The 19,686-nt window shown below is 44.9% G+C and overlaps 1 protein-coding gene across 1 annotated transcript; it reads right to left on the bottom strand.

Annotated features, from left to right (window-relative positions):
* Window positions 1-460: 460 nt before the first annotated feature.
* On the bottom strand, window positions 461-17,223 carry DRGX (dorsal root ganglia homeobox). Its single transcript, XM_086900580.1, has 5 exons — window positions 17,028-17,223; window positions 16,452-16,744; window positions 13,686-13,858; window positions 13,264-13,376; window positions 461-3,330 (listed from the first exon to the last, which is right to left on the bottom strand). Exons 1-5 carry the CDS (start codon window positions 17,221-17,223, stop codon window positions 3,068-3,070), a joined length of 1,038 nt encoding a protein of 345 aa, XP_086756706.1. The 3' UTR covers window positions 461-3,067.
* Between the last annotated feature and the right edge of the window lie 2,463 nt (window positions 17,224-19,686).

Below are 19,686 nucleotides of genomic sequence, written 5' to 3'. Positions count from 1 at the left end.
GTCTCAGATCAAAGCCTTAGAGGCTCACCATGCCCTGGTTGCTCCAATATGCTGACAAGAGCATGAATATTTATCTGCCTCCCCTCAGGAAACTGCAAGAATTGTAAGAGAATTTGCCTAGGGTTTAACAGGGCATTGTGTACACTCAAAACACACAAATCAGCCTCATTTTTGGCTTAGGGAATTAACCCACAAAATCTTACTGAATAATTATAATCACAGACACATTAGACACTGAAGAGCTCAGGCTTAAGGGGAACTAATGCTGCTTTGCTCCTTACCAGGAGGCTCTGTAAAGCTTTGTGTCCCCCAGTATTGCAAGTTCTGAGACACTCAGCAGGTTCCAGCTGTGCATGGGAGAGCCTCCCTCACTCTGCAACATCACTGGTCTAAGCAGAACTGGGCAGTCATCAATGTGAAAGCACAGAGGAATTGATTCGAATGAAAACAGTACAGGAGCTTTTCAGGGTCTTCTTTCTAAATTTATTCAAGTATTAAACAAACAGAAACTACAGCATGCATCAGATACTTTCCTTTATTGTACAACAAAACTGTGGACTTGTTTGTTTTTTTGCAGCATTTCCAGCAACATCAGACTTGTCGATGTTATCCAGTTTTGCACAGTCACTAGAGTGTCGCATCATGAATTATTAAATCAGTGCTTCGTGGTAATACATAATTTCTTATCAATTATTCATGCTAATGTGCGTGTAGTTTACTTAATTGTGTTATTGACGATCAAAAGTAATTTCCTGAAAATCCTCAAGGACAGAAAATTTAATCAGCGTAACTACTTTTCAGATGCAATGCTGTTAAGTATTCTTAATTTGCTCAACAATTCACTTATTTATGTACCTTTCTGGAGGAAATACGAGTTTAATCAAACAATTAGATTGAAGAGTTAGTGTACAGAAGGGCTGAAGTTCAACTGAATGCAAGGTAATTATGTTGAAACAAAGTTGGGCCTGCCTCTTTGGACTGGAATATTTTTTTTAGTCTTTTTTAGGAGGAAGAAAAAAAATTATGATTTGGAATATCACTAAGAAAACAGTGATTCTCTCTCCTCCAGCCACTCCCCACAACAAAGCACATGGCAACCTCTTTTATTTCGGTGGAAGAAAAGGGTTGTTGCTGTTGTTAAACTAAGCCATAACTTGCAGCCAGAGCCACCTCCACCCACAGTTCAGCAGAGCAGCTCCTGAAGCTGGAGCACGAAAGCAGATCACAGACTACATGTTCCTCTCCCTGCATTAAGGGTCACACTGTGTGGCAGAAGTAAAGCAAAATTACTCCATTTGATGAATGTGGGCCCTGTCTGACTTTTCTTTGTTCTCTGACCAAAGGACAGACCCAGCAATGCCCTGCTCTACTGGCTTGTGCCACTCTGGGGCTGCCTGCTGCCCTTGGCTGCTCCACAGTGATGGTGCTTGGTGCTGCTAAGTGACCCCACGAACACCAGGGCTCCCAGCCTTTCAGCTGACATCAAACCATTCCTCAGGGAAAGGAAGGTGTGCACTGGGGGTGTGAAAGGGTCCTGTGAGCCCCAGAGAAGCCACAATTTCACATTTCTATGAAATTCATGGGCTGAAATCACTTACATGGAGGAGACAAATTTTTGCTGCCAGCCTTACTCAGGACCACCTTTCCAAGCCCACCCCCAAACCTGGATCCTGTGAACAGCTAAACAAGACCTGTGTAAAGGCATGTGCCCAGCACATTTCTGGAGGTCTGCACAGTGTGCAGGATCAGAGGTGACAGGAATCCTTCCACTAGCTTCCATGTTACTTAATCAAAATCTCAGAAAAGTGGTTTCAGTCTGTTCTACAGGGACACCTGTAGACACACCTGAGAATCTTCAAATGGCACCTGGAAAATTCAAGTACATGTCACTAAGTTTAAGTCCACATGTGCAGCTCCCATGGAAAAAAATGAGTTAACCCAGATTAAAACGACTGCCCTTCAGATATTAGTCTGATTTGCTCTGGGGAGGTTTGGGTGGGAGATAAGACTAAATTTACTAAGGCCTCAATTTCTCCTTTGCACTGTTTCCAATCTATAATAATTAATATATTTTCATATCTAGATTTGTTACAACAAACTTTCAGTAAATGGAATAATCTAAATTTGGATGGCATAAAGGAATATCTTTCCAAGCTTTATTTCCTCTTTATTAAACATAAATCATGAAAAAACATATCTGCAGTCTTGCAATGAAGGATCATTTTTGTCTTCCAGTCTCCTTTTCCAAGACAGTGATGTCAAAATACCCCCAGCTTTGTGCAGATCTAGAGACAATTCACTCTCCATTAAATACCAGCATTACTGTTTGAAGCTGTGAATTCCACTCTGAAGTCATGTGTCTTTCATGTCTAACCCAGAGAATGGCAAGAGTTCACTAATGTTCACACACAGGGCAGTGCAAGGATTTTAGTCACAAGTAAACTGATCTCAGCAATTTCCCAATAATCTACTCCATGGGAAGTTTCACTTTCAAAGAAAAAAATAAAGGAAAAAAAAATATGAAGAGTTTTGTTCTATTTTCTGCTTCTCTTATGCCTGGATTGCCTGGGATAGGTTTGGTTAAAGTCAAATGCCTTCAGAAAATAGCAGGCCAAATTGGGATATACCTGGATATTCCTTCCCCTCTGTTGTGTGCAGTGGAGTACCTGGTGCCTGGGTGCATCTCTTGCCCCAAAGCTCACATCTGGAAGTGACGTGCTGCTTCCAGCCATCCATTTCACGCAGGATGGGAAGCCGAGATGTGCAGGAGCAGGCCGGGATCCTGGACCTTTCAGTGTCCCTGGGATGTATGGGGCGGGGAGGGGGGGAATAAAAACAGTTTCACGAACATTTCCAAACACAGATAGTGCTGATAAATCAGGGAAATGAACCTACAGCGACACAAGAAAAGCAAGGGTGCATGAAAGGCAGCCACTCGGGCCACTCAGCTGTGCCGGGTCCCTGGTGGCACCACGATGTCCCACTGGGCATGACCACACTGCAGTTCATGGCAGAGCGCCGGCGGCGGGCCACTGCCCTGGGCCGAGGGGCCAGCACCACTCCGGTCTCATACGCTCTTCTCCCCTTCCATGTGCTCCTTGGCTGGGGAGGGCTGCTTGTCCTGGCTGCCCTCGGGGCCGGGTTTGGCAGGAGGAGTGGGGCTGCTGGCGGCAGGCAGGAGGTTGGCAGACTGGAGCACGGCCTCCGAGTGCTCGCGCGCCTTCATGCGCAGCGCGGCCACGCTGGCGGTGCGGTTGCTTTGGCAGCCGTAGGTGGGCAGGAAGGAGAGGCCCATGGGGTCTGGAACGCAGCACGAGCACAGAGGGCTCCCTGGGGAGGAAGGAGAGAAGGCACCATCACTGCTGGGGAAGGTCATGGAAACCGATTGTTCCCTCCCTGGTCAGTCTGAAGAGGTGGGGTTGACCTTTAGTGGGTACATTGACCTTTAGTGAGTACACAGGTGTCGTCTGAATCACTAGGGCTAGAACACCCATATTCTGTTCTGCTGATCCTCCTGTAAGAAGGATCTTACCCTGGGAGTCATCCAGGGTGACAATGGAGTGCAAGAGGGAAGTAGAGACAGAAGCGAGCAGTGAAGTTCAGATCACACAGGAGATCTCCTCATAAGCAAGGCTCAGCTCACTCCCTCCTCTCATTTCAAGCTGCTGTTCTGTGGCTGCCATCAGCCCTGTGCTGGAGATGTCCCCTGGCCTCCCCCTGCAAACTGAGCTTGATCAATGTGGGCAGCAGCATTTGGTGAGTGAGTGTAGGAGTTCTGCCGCTTATCTTTGCCTGCAAGATTACAGCAGAGAGAAAGGTGAAAATATTCCACTTGCTATGATGACCTTCTCCTACCTCACTGTAAAATGAAATACTTTTCCTTGGCCTCTGCCAACTACTGGAACCATGTCCACTTGCCAAGAGCCTGTTCTACCTTTACCCATTGCTAAAAGGGTGACACCTCAAAGAGAATGGCCCCCAGAGGTGAGCCAAGGCTACCTAAAGTTTCTGCTGCGATGCAGCTTAAGAGTCCCATCAGGACAGATGGGCCAGAGCATCTCTACCCTGTCATTTGAGATACATGGCTGTTCCAAGCAGGCAAGAAAACACTGGAGAGCAGATGAAGTGATTTCTGTCTCTTGAAGCCAAAATCTTCCCTGCAACCCACTGACAGAGGCAGTCCTCACTCCACCAGCTGCCTTCCTGAGATGGAACACTGCAGGCTCTTCCTCTGGTTTCTCTTTGATAATGCTGGAGCTTGGGCCAGCTCCCAGACAAGCACACCTGGAAGATTAGGTTGATCACTGGGTAGGACACAGAGTCCATCCAAAAAGCCACACTAGTATCCAGCTTAGAGGCATCTACTGAATGACGGAGAATGTGCCAGAGGAGTAGGAGGGTGGATGGGCTGAGCTACTTCTTGAATTTACTCTCTGGTTAAAGAAACAGACACCATCAGTCACCATTTTTCCAGGGGTCTTAGAGGCCACACCAACTCTACATCCTCAGGTACACCCCTGGCAAAAGCCTGTCTTTTGTTGACATGCTACCTTTCAACAAGAAACAGCCCAGCCACACACATCCTGACACGATGCAGTATCTTCCCCTGATCTTTCCAAGCCAAGGACTTGCTTTAATTTCTGCAGTTAATATTTGAGTTAAATGGCTCATGACTAAGTGATGGAACTAATAACCTACAGAGTTTTACACTTCTGCTCTTGGTAGCAACGGGTCAGCACCCATCTGCTAGGAATGAAGGCAGCCAGTTGTTTGTTTTTAAGACGTTGGCAAGACTTCTCCACAGCAATTGTGAGAGATTTGTGGTTGCCAGTAACATTCAGGAAAAAGTATTCTTTGTATTTCAAAGAACAGCATCTACAAAGGACAGCTTATTAATACAATTGGAAAGAACACTTTTCTTTGTAATACTTCCCTGATAAAGCATATGATCAGCAGACCAACATTTCCATGGGTCCAGGCATTTAAGCACAATCAAGTTTCAGCACTTGACTAAAATCCTCTGCTTATTTTGCTTTTAGCTCTAGGAACCTCAGTCTTGAATTCTGTGTCTGTTTGGAGCAGGTCAGAGGAGGGTTTATAATAAAATCTACTGAAATAACACAATTTACAGTTTTTTCCATCACCAGTCCTGCTCATTAGATTAATTTTTTGCCCTGTTGAATCACAGCCACTGTTTTAACAAGAGGGAGGAGAGGCCCTTCAGAGTCCCTGCAGTTTGCAGCAGGTCTTTTGCAACAAGCCCCACTATCCTCAGGTTCTGCTCGGAGATGGGGGAGCCAGGAGGCCTGCAGGAGCATCAACTGCCTTTGCACTGCTGCTTCCTAACACAAACTGAATGAGGCTTTCAAGCACAGCTGTTCAGCTCCCAGGCTGAGGGGAGGGCTGGCCTGCAGTGCCTAATGCAGGACTGGGCACAGACATTGCTTAGTGGGAGGTGGGGAGAAGTGGAAAGCAGCCTTCCCCTTTTCAAAAAAGCCAGAATCAGCTCCATCCCCTAAGAATAGCTTTCATTCTGTTGTTAGAGGAATAAAATATTTATCAGTATTCAGTACCAGCCTAAGCTCTTTGCTTAATAATTAGCCCTGATATTACCTAGTGGCTCTGCAACCTGAGGGTGCAGTTACCTGTGGTGGAAACTAAGCTATCTCTAGCAATAATTCACCCATAAATCATTCCTTTCATTTTCACTGAGGTTAAAATACTTGCAAACAGCTCACACATGGAAAAAAGTAAAGTAAAAAGCATCATTTGCTCCAGGGTCCAGCTAGAATAGAGAATACGATTTAGCCCTGTTCCTTTTTCATGTATGTTGTAAAGACAGTTGACTCTACCTTGCAGTCATCTGAATCTGCGGATAATAAGTCCAGTGAAATGTATTGGACTTTGCCAGCACAAAGCCAAGACCAGCAATGGGTCACTCAGGAGTCCAAGGTCTCCACCTGCCCATCAGTGAGCCCACAATGTCCAGAAAAGTGGTGCTGACCAAGAAAGAGGCATCCATATGCAGCAGGCAGCAGTGGTTTTTTTAACACCTTATTACAGTAGCCCTGAGCCCACAGTGGTAAAGGAAGGACTTGTCCCTACTTATTTTGATTTTTCAGAGGACTTCAGGCATCCAGCTCCCATCAAAATCAGTGAGGGTTCAGTCATTAACCCTAGATCTTGATACAGCTCCCAACAACATCTGTGACAATCTGAGATAAGTTTAAGAGTATTTGTATCAAGTTGCTGCGATATGGACAGGGTACTGTTTGATTTCTTTCAGGGACTAACTGCCTCCTGTACACAAAATTAAAATACACAATTAGATTTCCATTAACTTACAGCAAATTCTGCTGGATTGATCTGAACCTCCTCCTATTCCTATATGAGATCATACTTTAAATGCCCAGCCTGAACATAAATACTTAATGTAATAAATACAGTCTGAAATATTTGATCCACTTGGCAGTTTAATTGATCTACTACAGAGACTGACAGGAAAAATTAAATTAGTTTTGTCTTGTCTCTGCCAACATCACATTTAAATTGTAACAATATTTGATCTACATTTTCCGTTGTGGACTCTTTTGTGCAGTTCCACGGTTCAGTTTCAGGTGGGAACAGAGGGATAAGAGTGAGGCACATGCTGATACATAAATATTAATATAAATTTTTAATTATGTATTTTGTGTTTCAAGTCAAGAGCTTAAAGAATTTAATAGGTAGCCTTTCCAAAAGGCAAACCCCACATTCCTTTCCTCTTTCATTATTTGTGCGTATCAGCATTTGATATGGACAGCTGAATGACGACCAGACATGGAGGGAAGGAGAGAAAAAAAATCCCATTTAAAATTCTCAGGTATATCAATGCATGCTGTTTAGTTTTCAGAAAAAAATATTATGTTTGATTTAATTATTGTTATCTTCTCATAGTAGTCACACTGTTTTTCTTCAGCTCTGATCCCTTTCATAAGGATTGGAAGGTCAACAACAGCCTCAAGTTCATAGTGTTGATTACCAGTGGGAGCTGATTCAAAGGGAGCTCCCTCTTGCACTTCACAGATGACACCAATATTCTGTCTATTAAAGCCTAAGTAAAAATCAGGAAACACAAAAATGGCTTTATCCAGATCTTCTTGTGCTCTGAATCAGGGTGCTCAGAACAAGAAAGGCATGAACTCAATGCCTGAAATGGAGAAGCATCAGATGGTCTCAGTTTCATTTGGAATAGCCTCAAGGCTGCTGGAATTATACTAGATGGTTTCTCCTTCTACTGAGAAACTGGTGAAATGTGGAAGGTACCCTGTTCTGGCTGGAAGAGCACTTCAGAGGTGACAGCAGAGTCCAAATGTTATAATTTTGGCTGTGCCCCCTACATGCCCAGTGGAAACAACAAAGAGCTGATGATCTGGCTCAGTTGCTCTATCATCAGGAGCCTTTTTGTCTAAATAACTCGACACTGGAACTGGAGGATTTCATCCTCCTTTCTTTGTGCCAATAGCACTCTCTGGAAAAAAAAAAAAAAAAAAAAAAATCTGAAGTCAGGACTTGCCTGTTAGGGCAGGAGGGCTGGCAGCAAAGCCCACAGAAAATCTGGGAGAACAGAACCAGTCCTTTCAATCCTATCAGCTCGGAAACCTCACCAACAGGACCCCCCTGCCCAGCCGAGGTCCACTAACCTAATCAAGATTTGTCCCAGAGGAACAAGACAGCACCCATTCCCTACCCATGGTTCTTACAGCTCCTAGTGTAATTCCTACTAATTACACTAATTCCTAGTGTAATTTCCTAGTATTTATGACAAAGACCAAAAATGCCTCTACCTGTGTGGTAGGGCCGTGCTAGAACTGGGGACCTGTGATACAGGAATCAAAATAATTTTCTCAAGGTGTGTGCACCTGCAGCAAACTAAAGAAATGTTTTAGATTCTCTGAAGTCAGAATGGCAGATAAACTAGGAAAAATGCCAAACAAATCCACTTAATATATTGGCTATGTTACATGAGAAAAGTCAGTAAATCCATAATCAAGACTGGCACTGAAAATAAAGGACCCCAAGAGTTTTATTCCCATCCCCCAGTCTTACGGTAAACAGCAGAGCTTCAATTCAGTAAACACCAGTTCAAGGGTGAGTTAGGTCCTTGAACACTTGTTTCATAGTGTTGGCAATGGAAATTGCCCAATGGAACTGGGCAAATTCCCTTCATCTTTCCATAATAGAAATTGAAATGTAATGGACGGGCAGTTCTAGTTACATTTTAGGGTTTTGTCCTGGATACTGCAATTAAGCCTCCCTAATATGAACAGCAACCACAGTAGCAGCAAACCATAAGAGAGCCTGATAACCGTGCCCTGCAATACCCATCTGGATGTGCGTAATGCAGTCCCACTTCTCTTTCAGTGGTGTGAGGTGCCGTGAGAACCAACGGAGCTTTAGAACTTGCACAGAGCAGAGCTGTGGGTGAATTATGAAAGTAATTCCCTGGCAAGTGTAATTATTTCTCTCCTCATGCACTTCACTCATCATGGGGTCTGGGGAAATTTCAGCGGAACGTAACAGACACACTCTTGGCCTCAGCCACCAGAATGGTAGAACACATCCGCTGAAAAACGGAGATTCTTGTTTACACCCATTAATAACATCTTCTGCATTAATGAATTGCATTCATGCTGTCATCCATTAAGAAGGTACTTTGAGGTCTGTCTCTGCACAGAACACTAGCTTCTCCAGATGACTCTATAGTTTTACAGCCCATAAATAAAACAAGTATTTTCCCTTCATCTTTGAGGTCTGCAATTAAATCTACTAAATGGACTGCAGATGCCTGGCTTACAGTAAGTGTTTCATCTTGGAAGATCATGGAACTGTCGAAGTCACCACAATGAAGTAGCACAGTTGTCAAATCAGGGCAATTTCAGATAAAAATTTCACAGAAATTTCATCTCTGTGAGTCAACCTTTTTCCTAAGTATGGCCAGCGGTGAAACACTAAATCCCTGAAGAAGGAAACACTGTATACCCCAGAAATTATGACCTTATGCTAATTTTTCAAATGAGGAATTGTATTTCTTGAAGGAATAGTACACAGGGAGATGATACAGTAGTTAACAGATGCTTGCTACTGAGTACAGCCTCCAATGTGCTAAACTTCAGAGAGACAGGAGACAGGAAAAGGCCTGTTGTATTATTGAACAGAGAAATTTTGATAGAAACAGAGAAAAACTGGCTAGTGATAATATAGTCTTCTCTGGAAAAGTCTATATTCTGAATAACAGTTTTCTTTGCATAGTATAGCCAGCCCGTTTTATTAAGAGAATGTCCTGTGATGCCAATATCCTCACTCTGATGGGAAAAAATCTCGGTTTCAGAGAGAGCAGAGTTCATGGGGCATAGTGCTTAGGGAAAACAGCATTCTTCTCATTCATCAGAGCAGATCTCACGCTCCAACAATGTCCCCATATCCTAGAAATGGCACATGTGGAGTCCAGAGCCTAACAAGCACTTCACAGGCTTTCCAAAAGCAAAGTTGCAAGCTTATTTCCTGCCCCAGACTAAGCTGTCTTGAGGTTTCCTGTCTCTTGTAGATCAACTTCACCCTCAACTATTACATCCTCATACTACAAATTAGATCCCAGTGCCTTACGGACTAAGCTCTTTATCTAGCTTTGGAAAACTGGGTCTGCAGCCAAGCAAAGTCAGAAATAGAGAGGTATTAGTTTTTTTACTAAAGATGGAGAACTCTCAGATGACAGAACAAAAAGGACCCCTGAGAGCATAAAATAACTATTAATTACTTACATCACCATCATCACTTGTTATTCACTGTATTGATTTTAATTGTTCTTCTAAAGCATCAGTCAAATATTACTCACCAACACCAGGAAGTGTTGGCTCACAAGTCCAACAAAACACATCTTGTCTCCTCAAAAGAATAAGAAAAGAACCTACACTTCCTAGTAGAACCTGATGTGCTGAGAGTGCTCATTTTTCTGCAGGCAGCTCTCTTGGCTGTACCGAAGAACGTGATTCCCTTTACTGGCTGGGATCGTTCTCCCAGTGGTGGGAATACATTCCTATTTGCAAGATCCACACAGAGGAGCTGCATTTGGTTTGACACTTTCATAGAAGAAAGCAGGGTCATGCATCCTTTCACAGTGAAATAATGCTATGATTCTGGAGCAAGCATTTTGCTTTCAAAAGCACAGAGAATTCCTGGTAGATTCAAGGCATGGCTGGCACAAGGAAAATATGGGGAAGACCTCTCAGTTGTTTCACTTTTCAATAAAACTTGCAAAATTTTGGAAAACCTTTCAACTTGCTGGATTTTCCCTTTTCCAAGCAATCCAAAAACCAACCAGTGCATAACTTTATGCCCTGTGCTGAGTTTTATGGGATTTGTGTGACATAAAGTCCCATGACTCCAGACTGACTGTGGCAGGGTTCTGGCATAATTTCTGCAGCAAAATGCAACTAGATTTTCAAGGGAGAAGCTTAGGTCCCTTAATTAAGGTGTATAAGGACATATAATGTTACCCACACATACACAGCTCCTGTCTCAAATGGAAATGAAAAGGGAGAGTCAAACAAACCGAACCGAGCATATGACAAAGTGTCATTTTAAGGTTTTGTGAACACTGTGTCTTTCCCTGTCCTTTTCTTCCTTCCCAGTCATTATCTTTGCCTCCAGACTGACACATGAGCTTGGTTGTGCTGTCAAATACACTGGTTTAAATGAACCTGGAGTTTCCATGCCAAAGGAAAACAAACTGTGCATTAGGCCTGTGATACCCTTGGTCTGCTCAGAAGCTCTAGACAGTTGGTGCCCTGCTCACCAGTCAACAGGACCAAAGCTCAGCCACTGCTGTGCACAGCCCTACCCCAGCCCAGGTGAACTAACCTTGGAGAAATGGGAAAAGAGGAGCTTGTGGAGATGAGATGGGGAAAGAGAATACAATACCCCCTACATCAATACCACAAGAAAGATGTTACAATTATTCTCTGCTTGTATAGATCAGATTCCACCCCTCATTTAATGTTAAGTTCTTCCCCCTCAACCCCAAAGCCATAATTTGACATTACTAAGACCTAGCAGCTGTCAGCAGCAGCAGAAGAGCTCCCCTCAAAGCAGCAGCTCAGACTACCCATCCCTTGCAAGGACAGCAACATGCTGACAGGCACAGCTCCTGGTAGGCGGATACGCAGATGCGCAAATCTGTAACTGGATCTCATAAAATATAAATACTTTATCCCAAAATACAATACTTTATCCCAGTCCCCTTGCATGTACCTGGAGATTTCTAGTGCCAGGCAGGAAATACAAAACAGATGTTTCAGGAATGAACTGCATGTATAACACACAACATTCACAAAGACAATATGCAGGCATCTGATAACTGACTATTCCTATACCAATTGTATAAATAAAAAATCTCTATTTACATTTGGGACCAGTTTTTCAGGGACACAGTCTCTTAGTCTGTGCAATTGACTATTTAATATCTACAGAAGATTCAGGAATAGAACTTTTTCTGCCTCTAGGTTGTAAAACTTCAATCAAGCAAAAAAGAGCAAATTATTAGTTTCTCAATTTAGTGGCTTAGCTATAAAATCAAAGAAAACAGTATCAGGAAGTCTTCCAAATAAATAAAACTAAAAATAAACAAAAACAACAGCAACAAAAAAATCCAACCCCAAAAAACCAAAAAAACCAACCAGCTAAAAATACCAACCCCTCACCCCTTTTTTATTTAATTTTGCTTGGCTTTGTTAATTTGGCTAATATTTTGCTATTTTTTTTTCTTAAAATTTGGCAACTTTTAAACATGAAACAAGTTAGAACACAATGCATTTAGTTTTGAAAATGTTTGAACATGAACTTTAAGAAAAAAATCTTTACTTTCATCTAAATTATTCACTGAACACAACCCTTTTCCCACACTTTTCAACCTTCCTGGGACTACATTTATCAATGAACAATTTTTTTGCCTGAAAGATTTCAGCTGTATCTACTCCAGAGCAGCTGTTCCTGCCCAATGGAAAAAGTCAGAATTCACAACCCCAACAAGAGGACTAATGCCCTCCCAACAGCTGCTGCCCACTTACAGGTGACAATAAACCTTTCAGTTTTAGGGTTCAGGTCCACACCTGTGTGTCCCTTCTTGATTCAAAATTCCAGGTCCCAGCCAAAGAGCAGTAACTGCTCTTTTTCCCACCTACCAAAAGAGCAGTAATTGGGTTGTGTGTCTGGCTTCAGCTTTTTTTGAAAGTCAGGAGAGAAGGGGGTGCAGGGGGCAGGACACCTGGCTTAACACACAACTCAGGGGCTCCAAATATTTGCTTCAGGAATATACTTTGGCAGTGTTGATTTAACTGGAAATACAAGGAGTATGAGGTACGCCAGAGAATCCAGTGAGATGTATTAGAGGACATTTTTCTTTATAATGGGAGGTCTTTAACTGAGAAACTTTCCTCACAAGTTATTGCAGCACATCGGGACACAGAGTAAATGTATGTGCCTCTTTGTGCTTGGCACTGCTATGAGGCTTTGCATCCTATAAATCTATAAATTGAATTCATCCTGCTTACACCCTTAGTCTTATAAATTGTTAGACTAAGAACAGCTAATGGATGAGTAGGTGATTTATTTTTAAAAGATGCATACTGCTGCTTTTTGGAAACCGAAAGCATATAGACACGGGATGTACCCTTCCTGAAGGCTGGGTCCCAGGTAATGAGGAATTACTTTGTATCCTCCCCTGTCCCCAGGAACATGCTTTATTCAAGTTCTCAGAGGGAACCTCCTGTCCAAGGAGAGAAAGGTCTGGATGGTGCAGAGAAGCACTGCAAAGGAAACCACATGCAAAGAGCGGATGAGGCATCAGTAATGGTGCCAGGTACTACATAATGCAAAAGGATGAATATAACTAATTTATTAGAATAAATTTAACTCTTAAAAAAAGCATATGCAACAAAAACTTGAAAGGAGCAAACCCTACACATCTCACTCCTTGAGAGAAAACCTGACCTCATGAAAAGTAGCTGTAAGAGTAAAATGAAAGAGTTTTGCCACAAATGATGCTGTGTGATACAACGGAGACTCACTTCAGTACGTGAATCAGTCAGTACAATGACTACCAACCTAAACAGAAAGAGGGATCTGCCATTTGCCAAGGCTTTCCCTGCAGAGGGCAGTGGGACCATGCCACTTAGCTTCAAAGGGATGCTCTTTGAGCTTACACACAGGTTAAGTAAAGTAATTTACCTTTTAGAGAGGCGACATGGGATAAAGCTTGTGCATAGGTGGCTGTGTTGAGAAGCGTCCCCGGCAGGCAGGAAGGGAAGAAAGGGCCTGTAGGACCCACTGATCGGCTCAGGCTGATGGAGAAAAGAAAACAACTTCCTTACAAAACCAGAACCAAAAGCTGATTCTATTTGTGCCTGCACACAAACAACTTGGTGTCTCAGCATCCGACTAGATGTGACCCAGGCTGGACAACATCAGCCTCCCACAGCCACCAGCTCCTCAGCATCTCCACAGGGAACAGTGGATTGCACTAGAAACACCTCATTTTCTAAAGATGAAACCTGAAGGTCAAGGCATAGCAGAAAATCTATATGCATGCACACACGTATGAGGCATTCTTACCCCACACACAAACAGCTGACATCATGTATTACTCTTACCTCTGCTGGATCTCCAGACCCTCTTTTTTGTTCCTGGTTTGATCTGCTGGAGAAGGGGAATTTAAATTCCTCGCAGGAGGTGCCACCTCAGCCATGGTTTCCTTAGAGCCCTCTTGGTCAGAAGCACCCCTCTCTGTCTTTCTCCATTTCGCCCTTCGATTTTGGAACCACACCTGGAGCAGGAGAGCAATCCTAGGTGAAAACCATGCTTAGCCAAATGTGAAGCAAGGAGATTGTAAATTGTTACTCTAGTGAAATCTGTTCCTTTAGTAGCTCGGCAAAATCCTTCTCTTATTTTGTATCCACATTGTTATTCTAGCTGAGTTTTAGGATTGCATTTGTATCTGTAATAAATCTGCATCTGGAAAAGAAGCCGGCAGTGTCTATAGACATTCAAAAGGCATGTCACAACAAAAATTTTAAAAGCAGTAGTTTTCATACTACTGTGCCAGTTAGCAAAGCATTTAATCACGTGCAAGCATTTATGACACATTTAATTCTCACTGACTTCTAGATATGGTGTTAAATACATATCTAAGCACTCTGATCAGAAATGAGAAGGTGTGTATCTGGCTGTCTTACCCAGCCCATTTTCTGGATAGGGCTGATACTGACTGTTCTTCCTCTCATGTCCAGTCTGCTTTTAGAGGACTAAAAAGCTGATAAATACTAATTTTGGAACATCATTCTGCAGTTTAATAATGTGGACTGGCAACTGCCCCTCACCTTAGGCCCCACTATGACCTCAGAATAGAACGAGTTTCCAAACATTTTTTTTTTTCCCATATGCAAAACAAATATTCATATTTTTGATTTTTTTCACCTGACTATTAGTCTAAAAACTTTTTTTTCTATTAACCTTGGAGCTGATATGCTGAAAGCACCATGTTTGAGGTGGAAAATGCCAAGCATCTTTTGAGGTCAGGAAATCCACATTTTAATACATGATGTATACTTGAATAGTATAGGCAAGTATAGTAAGTATAGGCAAGATTGTTATTATTATTCTTCTCCTTCTCCAATTCCATTTCAGTTAGCTGCCTTTTAATTGCATGTATCAGCAAACATTGAATAATGATTTTATCTATATTCTAAATTTAGAGCAGTTAAATGCAAAGCAAAATGCAGACACTTTCTTGTGTCTTAATTGAATGAAGGTCACAGCTATAACAATATTTAATTGAGCTATTTTTCATTATCATATTTTAATGACTTTGCACTGACAGTTCGCCTGCTTCTGAGGAAAGAGCATGATGAAGTCGTTTATTTCCCTATTTAGTTATTGTTTGACAACATCATCTTCGATTAAGACTCTGCTTTATAGCACATTAATCATATTTGAATGAGCAAGGGGTATAAATGTAAACATATCTCCCATCCTCTGTGTTTCCCCATGTCCCTGCATGAAAGCAGGCTAAACAAATGCTTGCATCTATTGTCTGTTTGCATAATAGCCAACAACAAGGCTAAACACCAGTTCTCAGCAATCTAATTGTCACCACCCCTATCTCACCCTTGCACCTTTCAGGAAGAAGTTATGATCTTCCACTTCTGAATGCTCAATAATTGTCCCATTTATCTCAATTTGCAGTTCAGTCTTTAGGCACCAATAGCCAAAATGGCATTTTTTATTATTTTTTTAAGCCAGTACCTACAATGCAGTGGTAAAAGGAGATTTTCATTTCCAAATAATAATCAGTTTAATTTGCCCACATATGACCAATGATTCATGTTCAGATTTAATAATCAGGATCACATAATCTGATTATAGGAGAAATAATTTGTTTACAATCCCCAATTTACTGTGGTGAATTCCATTATCTCTCTTCAGCCATTGGGTTTTAAGAGATACTAACATGACCCTAGGGAACAAAAGGCAAGCTATTATATTTCCTACAATTAGATCTTTGCATAGACTTAACCCCAAGCACCTAAATAAAAAAAAAAAAAAAAAAATAGAAGAACAGTGTGCAGAAAAGCCCCATAAATAAAAATGAATGCATAATTGTGTTCAAAAAAAATGGTTTGCAACTCTGTGGTGGATGCCTGAAGAGTTACAGGGATCCATCTCTGACAACTACAGGACTGCTTCTCTTGGCAGAGCACATACACATATACATGGACTGGATATGGAAAAACAAACACATGGGAGAAAGAAAAAACAACAAGGAAAAAGGTGAGGAGAAGGAGGAACGGAAGGGCTGGGAAAGCGTGGCTGTGGAAAGAGTAATCATGGCCAATGGTATTTATTGGATCATATTAAAGGTGGGGGAATTGCTCTGCAGGCTCTTCAGCTGCCTAAATGAAGTGTTTAGCAAGAAGGCGAAAGGGAGAGAAGTTGGAGAGGTGCAGGAGCTTTCTTCCTGGCAGCTGGGCTCCCTGCAGTTGACTAAGCCCGCTGCTCAACAGTGGTCATAGTTGCTTTGGAGAATCACGTCTCAGCTCTTTTCTCTGCACCACGCCCCCCCTCCAAAAGCAAGGAAATGGATGTGCATTGATGTAATTTAGTACCTTGGAGACGCGGACAAATTAGTGTAGAACATTATCACTAGTTAATTATGAATGACCGATTAATCAACCTAATCTAATATTCCACATTATGTTGATGTTATTAAAGTGCATCATGAAAATGACAGATCGTCTTCATTTGCGTTCTTTGGCCAAATGTGCACTCTGCAGTCATGATGTCAAATGAAAAAAAAAAAAAAATTAAAAAAAGTTTGCCAGTTTGAATATCCGAGTTAAGTAATTCCCCAGGATGTTTACCTGCACCCTGGCCTCCGTGAGGTTGATTTTCAGAGCCAGCTCTTCTCGAGTGAACACATCGGGGTAGTGGGTTTGAGCAAAAACAGCTTCCAGGGCCTCGAGCTGATGGAGGGAAGGAGAGCAGAGATCCGTGAGGGATCCGTGAGGTATCCGTGAGGGATCTGTGAGGGATCCGTGAGGGATCCGTGAGGGATCCGTGAGGGATCCGTGAGGGATCCGTGAGGGATCTGTGAGGGATCCGTGAGGGATCCGTGAGGGATCCGTGAGGGATCCGTGAGGTATCCGTGAGGGATCTGTGAGGGATCCGTGAGGGATCCGTGAGGGATCTGTGAGGGATCCGTGAGGGATCCGTGAGGGATCCGTGAGGGATCCGTGAGGGATTTGGGCACCCCACGGGGGTGTCTGCCAGGCATGGATGATGAAAACGGGGTCACGGAGGCAGCGGGGCAGGAAGGATGGGGCTGGCACGGCCCGGGGCATGCGGGAAGGAGGCTCGGGCTGGCAGGAGCAGGCCCGGGGGAGCAGCTGTGGTGCAGGCAAGCGGGGCAGTGGGTGCAGAGGGAAGCGGGCTCCTACCTGCTGCAAGGTGAAGGTGGTGCGGTTGCGGCGCTGCTTCCTTCGCAGGAACCCGTCGTCGAAATCGCCGGCGGAGTGTCCTCCGAAGGGGGCCGCGCCTGCGGGCCGAGAGCCGCGTTAGGGGCCGCAGTGCCCGGGCACGGAGCCGGGCACGGAGCCGGGCACGGAGCCCCCCGGGCCGGCAGTGCTGCCCCATCTCCGCCGACCCCGGAGCTGCTGAGGGCACCGTGGGCTCTGCTGCCTACAGCTCACCCCGTCCCGGGAAAGAGGATTTTTCGGGTCATTTGTGCTTTAAAGGGACTTAGAGACGAAGCTTTGGCATAGGCGTGCGGACGGCGGCTCTCAAAGGCCCTGTCCGGACCAGGAGGCAGCGGGGCCGCTGGCAGCTTCCTCTCCGCGGGAGCGGCCGAACCGGCCCCGTCTGCTCGGCCCGTGGGCTCGGGGCTCGGCACAGCCCGGCAGCGGCGGCTCGGCCCCGGATGAACCCCGGCAGTCCATAGTGGGGCTGGAGGAGGCCGCCCTGCCCGTCCCCGACCGGCGTTCGAGGGCCCGACCGGGGCAGCGGGGGTTTCTCCCCAGACGGAGGTCGGGAGAGGGCGGATGGGCCACCGGGATGCGAGCCACGTTCCATGGAGCAGCCCTGGCCTTCGTGGCTCCCCCAGTCACACATCATCCGTGCGTGCCCGTGTTGAAATATGTCACTGCTTTTCTGCTCGCTGACAAAAAAGCCCCACAAACAAAACAAAACAGACCAAAAAAACACTCAGAACTTAAACCAAAGAAAAAAAGAAAAACAAACAATCAAAAAATAAAAACAAAAAAACAAAAACAAAATAAACAACGAACAACCCCAAACAGGAAAAAAAACAAACAAAAAGAAAGACCCTCAAACCAAAACCCACAAACGAACGAACAAAACAAAACCAAAATAAACCCTCACGGAATAGAAAAGTACCCGCACCCCCAGAAGCGTTGCTGAGTGTCCCTGTGACCCCACTCACAGACCTGCCCCTGCAGTGCTCTGGGGTACGTGGCTGGAGGTCACCGCACATCTTACAGCATCATTTGGAAGATAAACAAGGCCCCGAGCCCTCTCCTTGCACAGACCTCACTCCATGTGGGCCTGGGAGAGGCTCATCACAGATTAAAAAATACTGTCCCGGTGGCCGCTAGAACGCGGTCTTTTCCCTGCAGCACCGGGCCTCCCCGGCTGCCCAAACACTGGCCGAACAGAGCTTTTCTGCTCCCTCTTCTTTGGTTTGGTGATGGGTGCCTGGGGGGGCTTTGGACGGAGGTGTATATTTTATTTTTTTTTTCCCACTTGTGATGCCCAACGCTGTTTTCACTCTCTGTCAGGACAGATCGCCGCTTCCCCCCGCCCCGCTGCTGCCCAAGCCGGGAGGGCGAGGGGCCGGCCCCGGACAGCGCCGGGAGAAGCTGCTGCCTGCGGGCCGCCAAACACAGCCCCGGCCCCACGCTGCCAGCGGAGAAACAAACACACGGCAAACAAACAAACAAACAAGCCAAAGCAAGAGCACGTTTTCCAAGCTGTCTGCCGAAAATTAGCAAACAGAGCAGCCTCAGCACCGGCGGGAGGGACCCCAGCACTGTCCTGCCCAGTCCGGCTCCCCTGTCCCGCCCGGGGAAAACTATGGGGAGCAAATATTCCAGCCGGGATGCACAGACCGGCTTGGATCCACTGGCCCTGGGAAGCCGTGTTTAAAGAGGGGCTGACCCTCCCCCGAAGTGGGATGAAACCGCTGGACCACTTCTTCCTGCCGGCACCGCCGCAGGGAAAGCCCCTTTCCCTGCGGGCGATGCCCGTGCAAGGAGCGGGGTGGCCGGGCAAGGGGATTTCACGGGCCAGGGCCGCTCTCCCTCCCCGCCGAGCAGTGCTCGGGCAGGACGGGACAGCCCGCCGGGGGCTGCTGCTGCTGCTCGGCCGCGGCTCCGGGGATGCTCCGAGCACTACGGGCAGCGGCCGGGGGAGCGCGGCCAGAGGGCCCTGGGTATCTCCGGGGTGACACGGGGAAATCCTGAAGGCTGCCAGGTTTTTTAAAAAGAAATCAACAACAACGACAATAACAATAATAATAATAATAATAAAAATAAAAAAGGCTCTGACCAATAACACAAAGAAAAACATCCTCCCAAGTATTTATTTTCCGCTATTTTTTTTTCTTCTGTTGTACCTCATTTTTCCCCATCCTCCCACAGAATGTTTGTAAAATAGCATTAAAGATTTATGCGGTCCCTTTGGCTGGAGGGAGGAGGCGTGACCACGTCCTGAAAGTGTCCCGATTACAGCCATGACACCAACATCTGTGCTGGGAGGGAAGAAAAGCATCTCTCTTTTAGCCTGAGGCTCAACTGCGGGATCGCTATCCACAGAGGGGAGGCAGGTGGCAAAATGACGGGGGTGGGGGTGTAAAACCAAGCCCTTTCCAGCAGGAATCAAATTAAGGGGAAAAAAAAAAAAAATCATTCAATCCGTCTTTCCTTCCTGTGACAAGAGCGGAAAGCTAGGAAGAGGGAAGAGGATATGGCTGTATTTTCTAAAGGAAAAGGATGCTATTTAGCTGTCTCTATAAATTTGCATCTTATCCCAGCATGTATTTGTACTTGACAGTCGTGGCGCAAGTTCGGTCACAGTTTCTCC

Source organism: Cyanistes caeruleus, chromosome 8 (genome assembly GCF_971803275.1).
Source record: "Cyanistes caeruleus chromosome 8, bCyaCae1.hap1.1, whole genome shotgun sequence".
Taxonomy (NCBI): domain Eukaryota; kingdom Metazoa; phylum Chordata; class Aves; order Passeriformes; family Paridae; genus Cyanistes; species Cyanistes caeruleus.
This window is presented reverse-complemented; position numbering and strand designations above follow the sequence as displayed.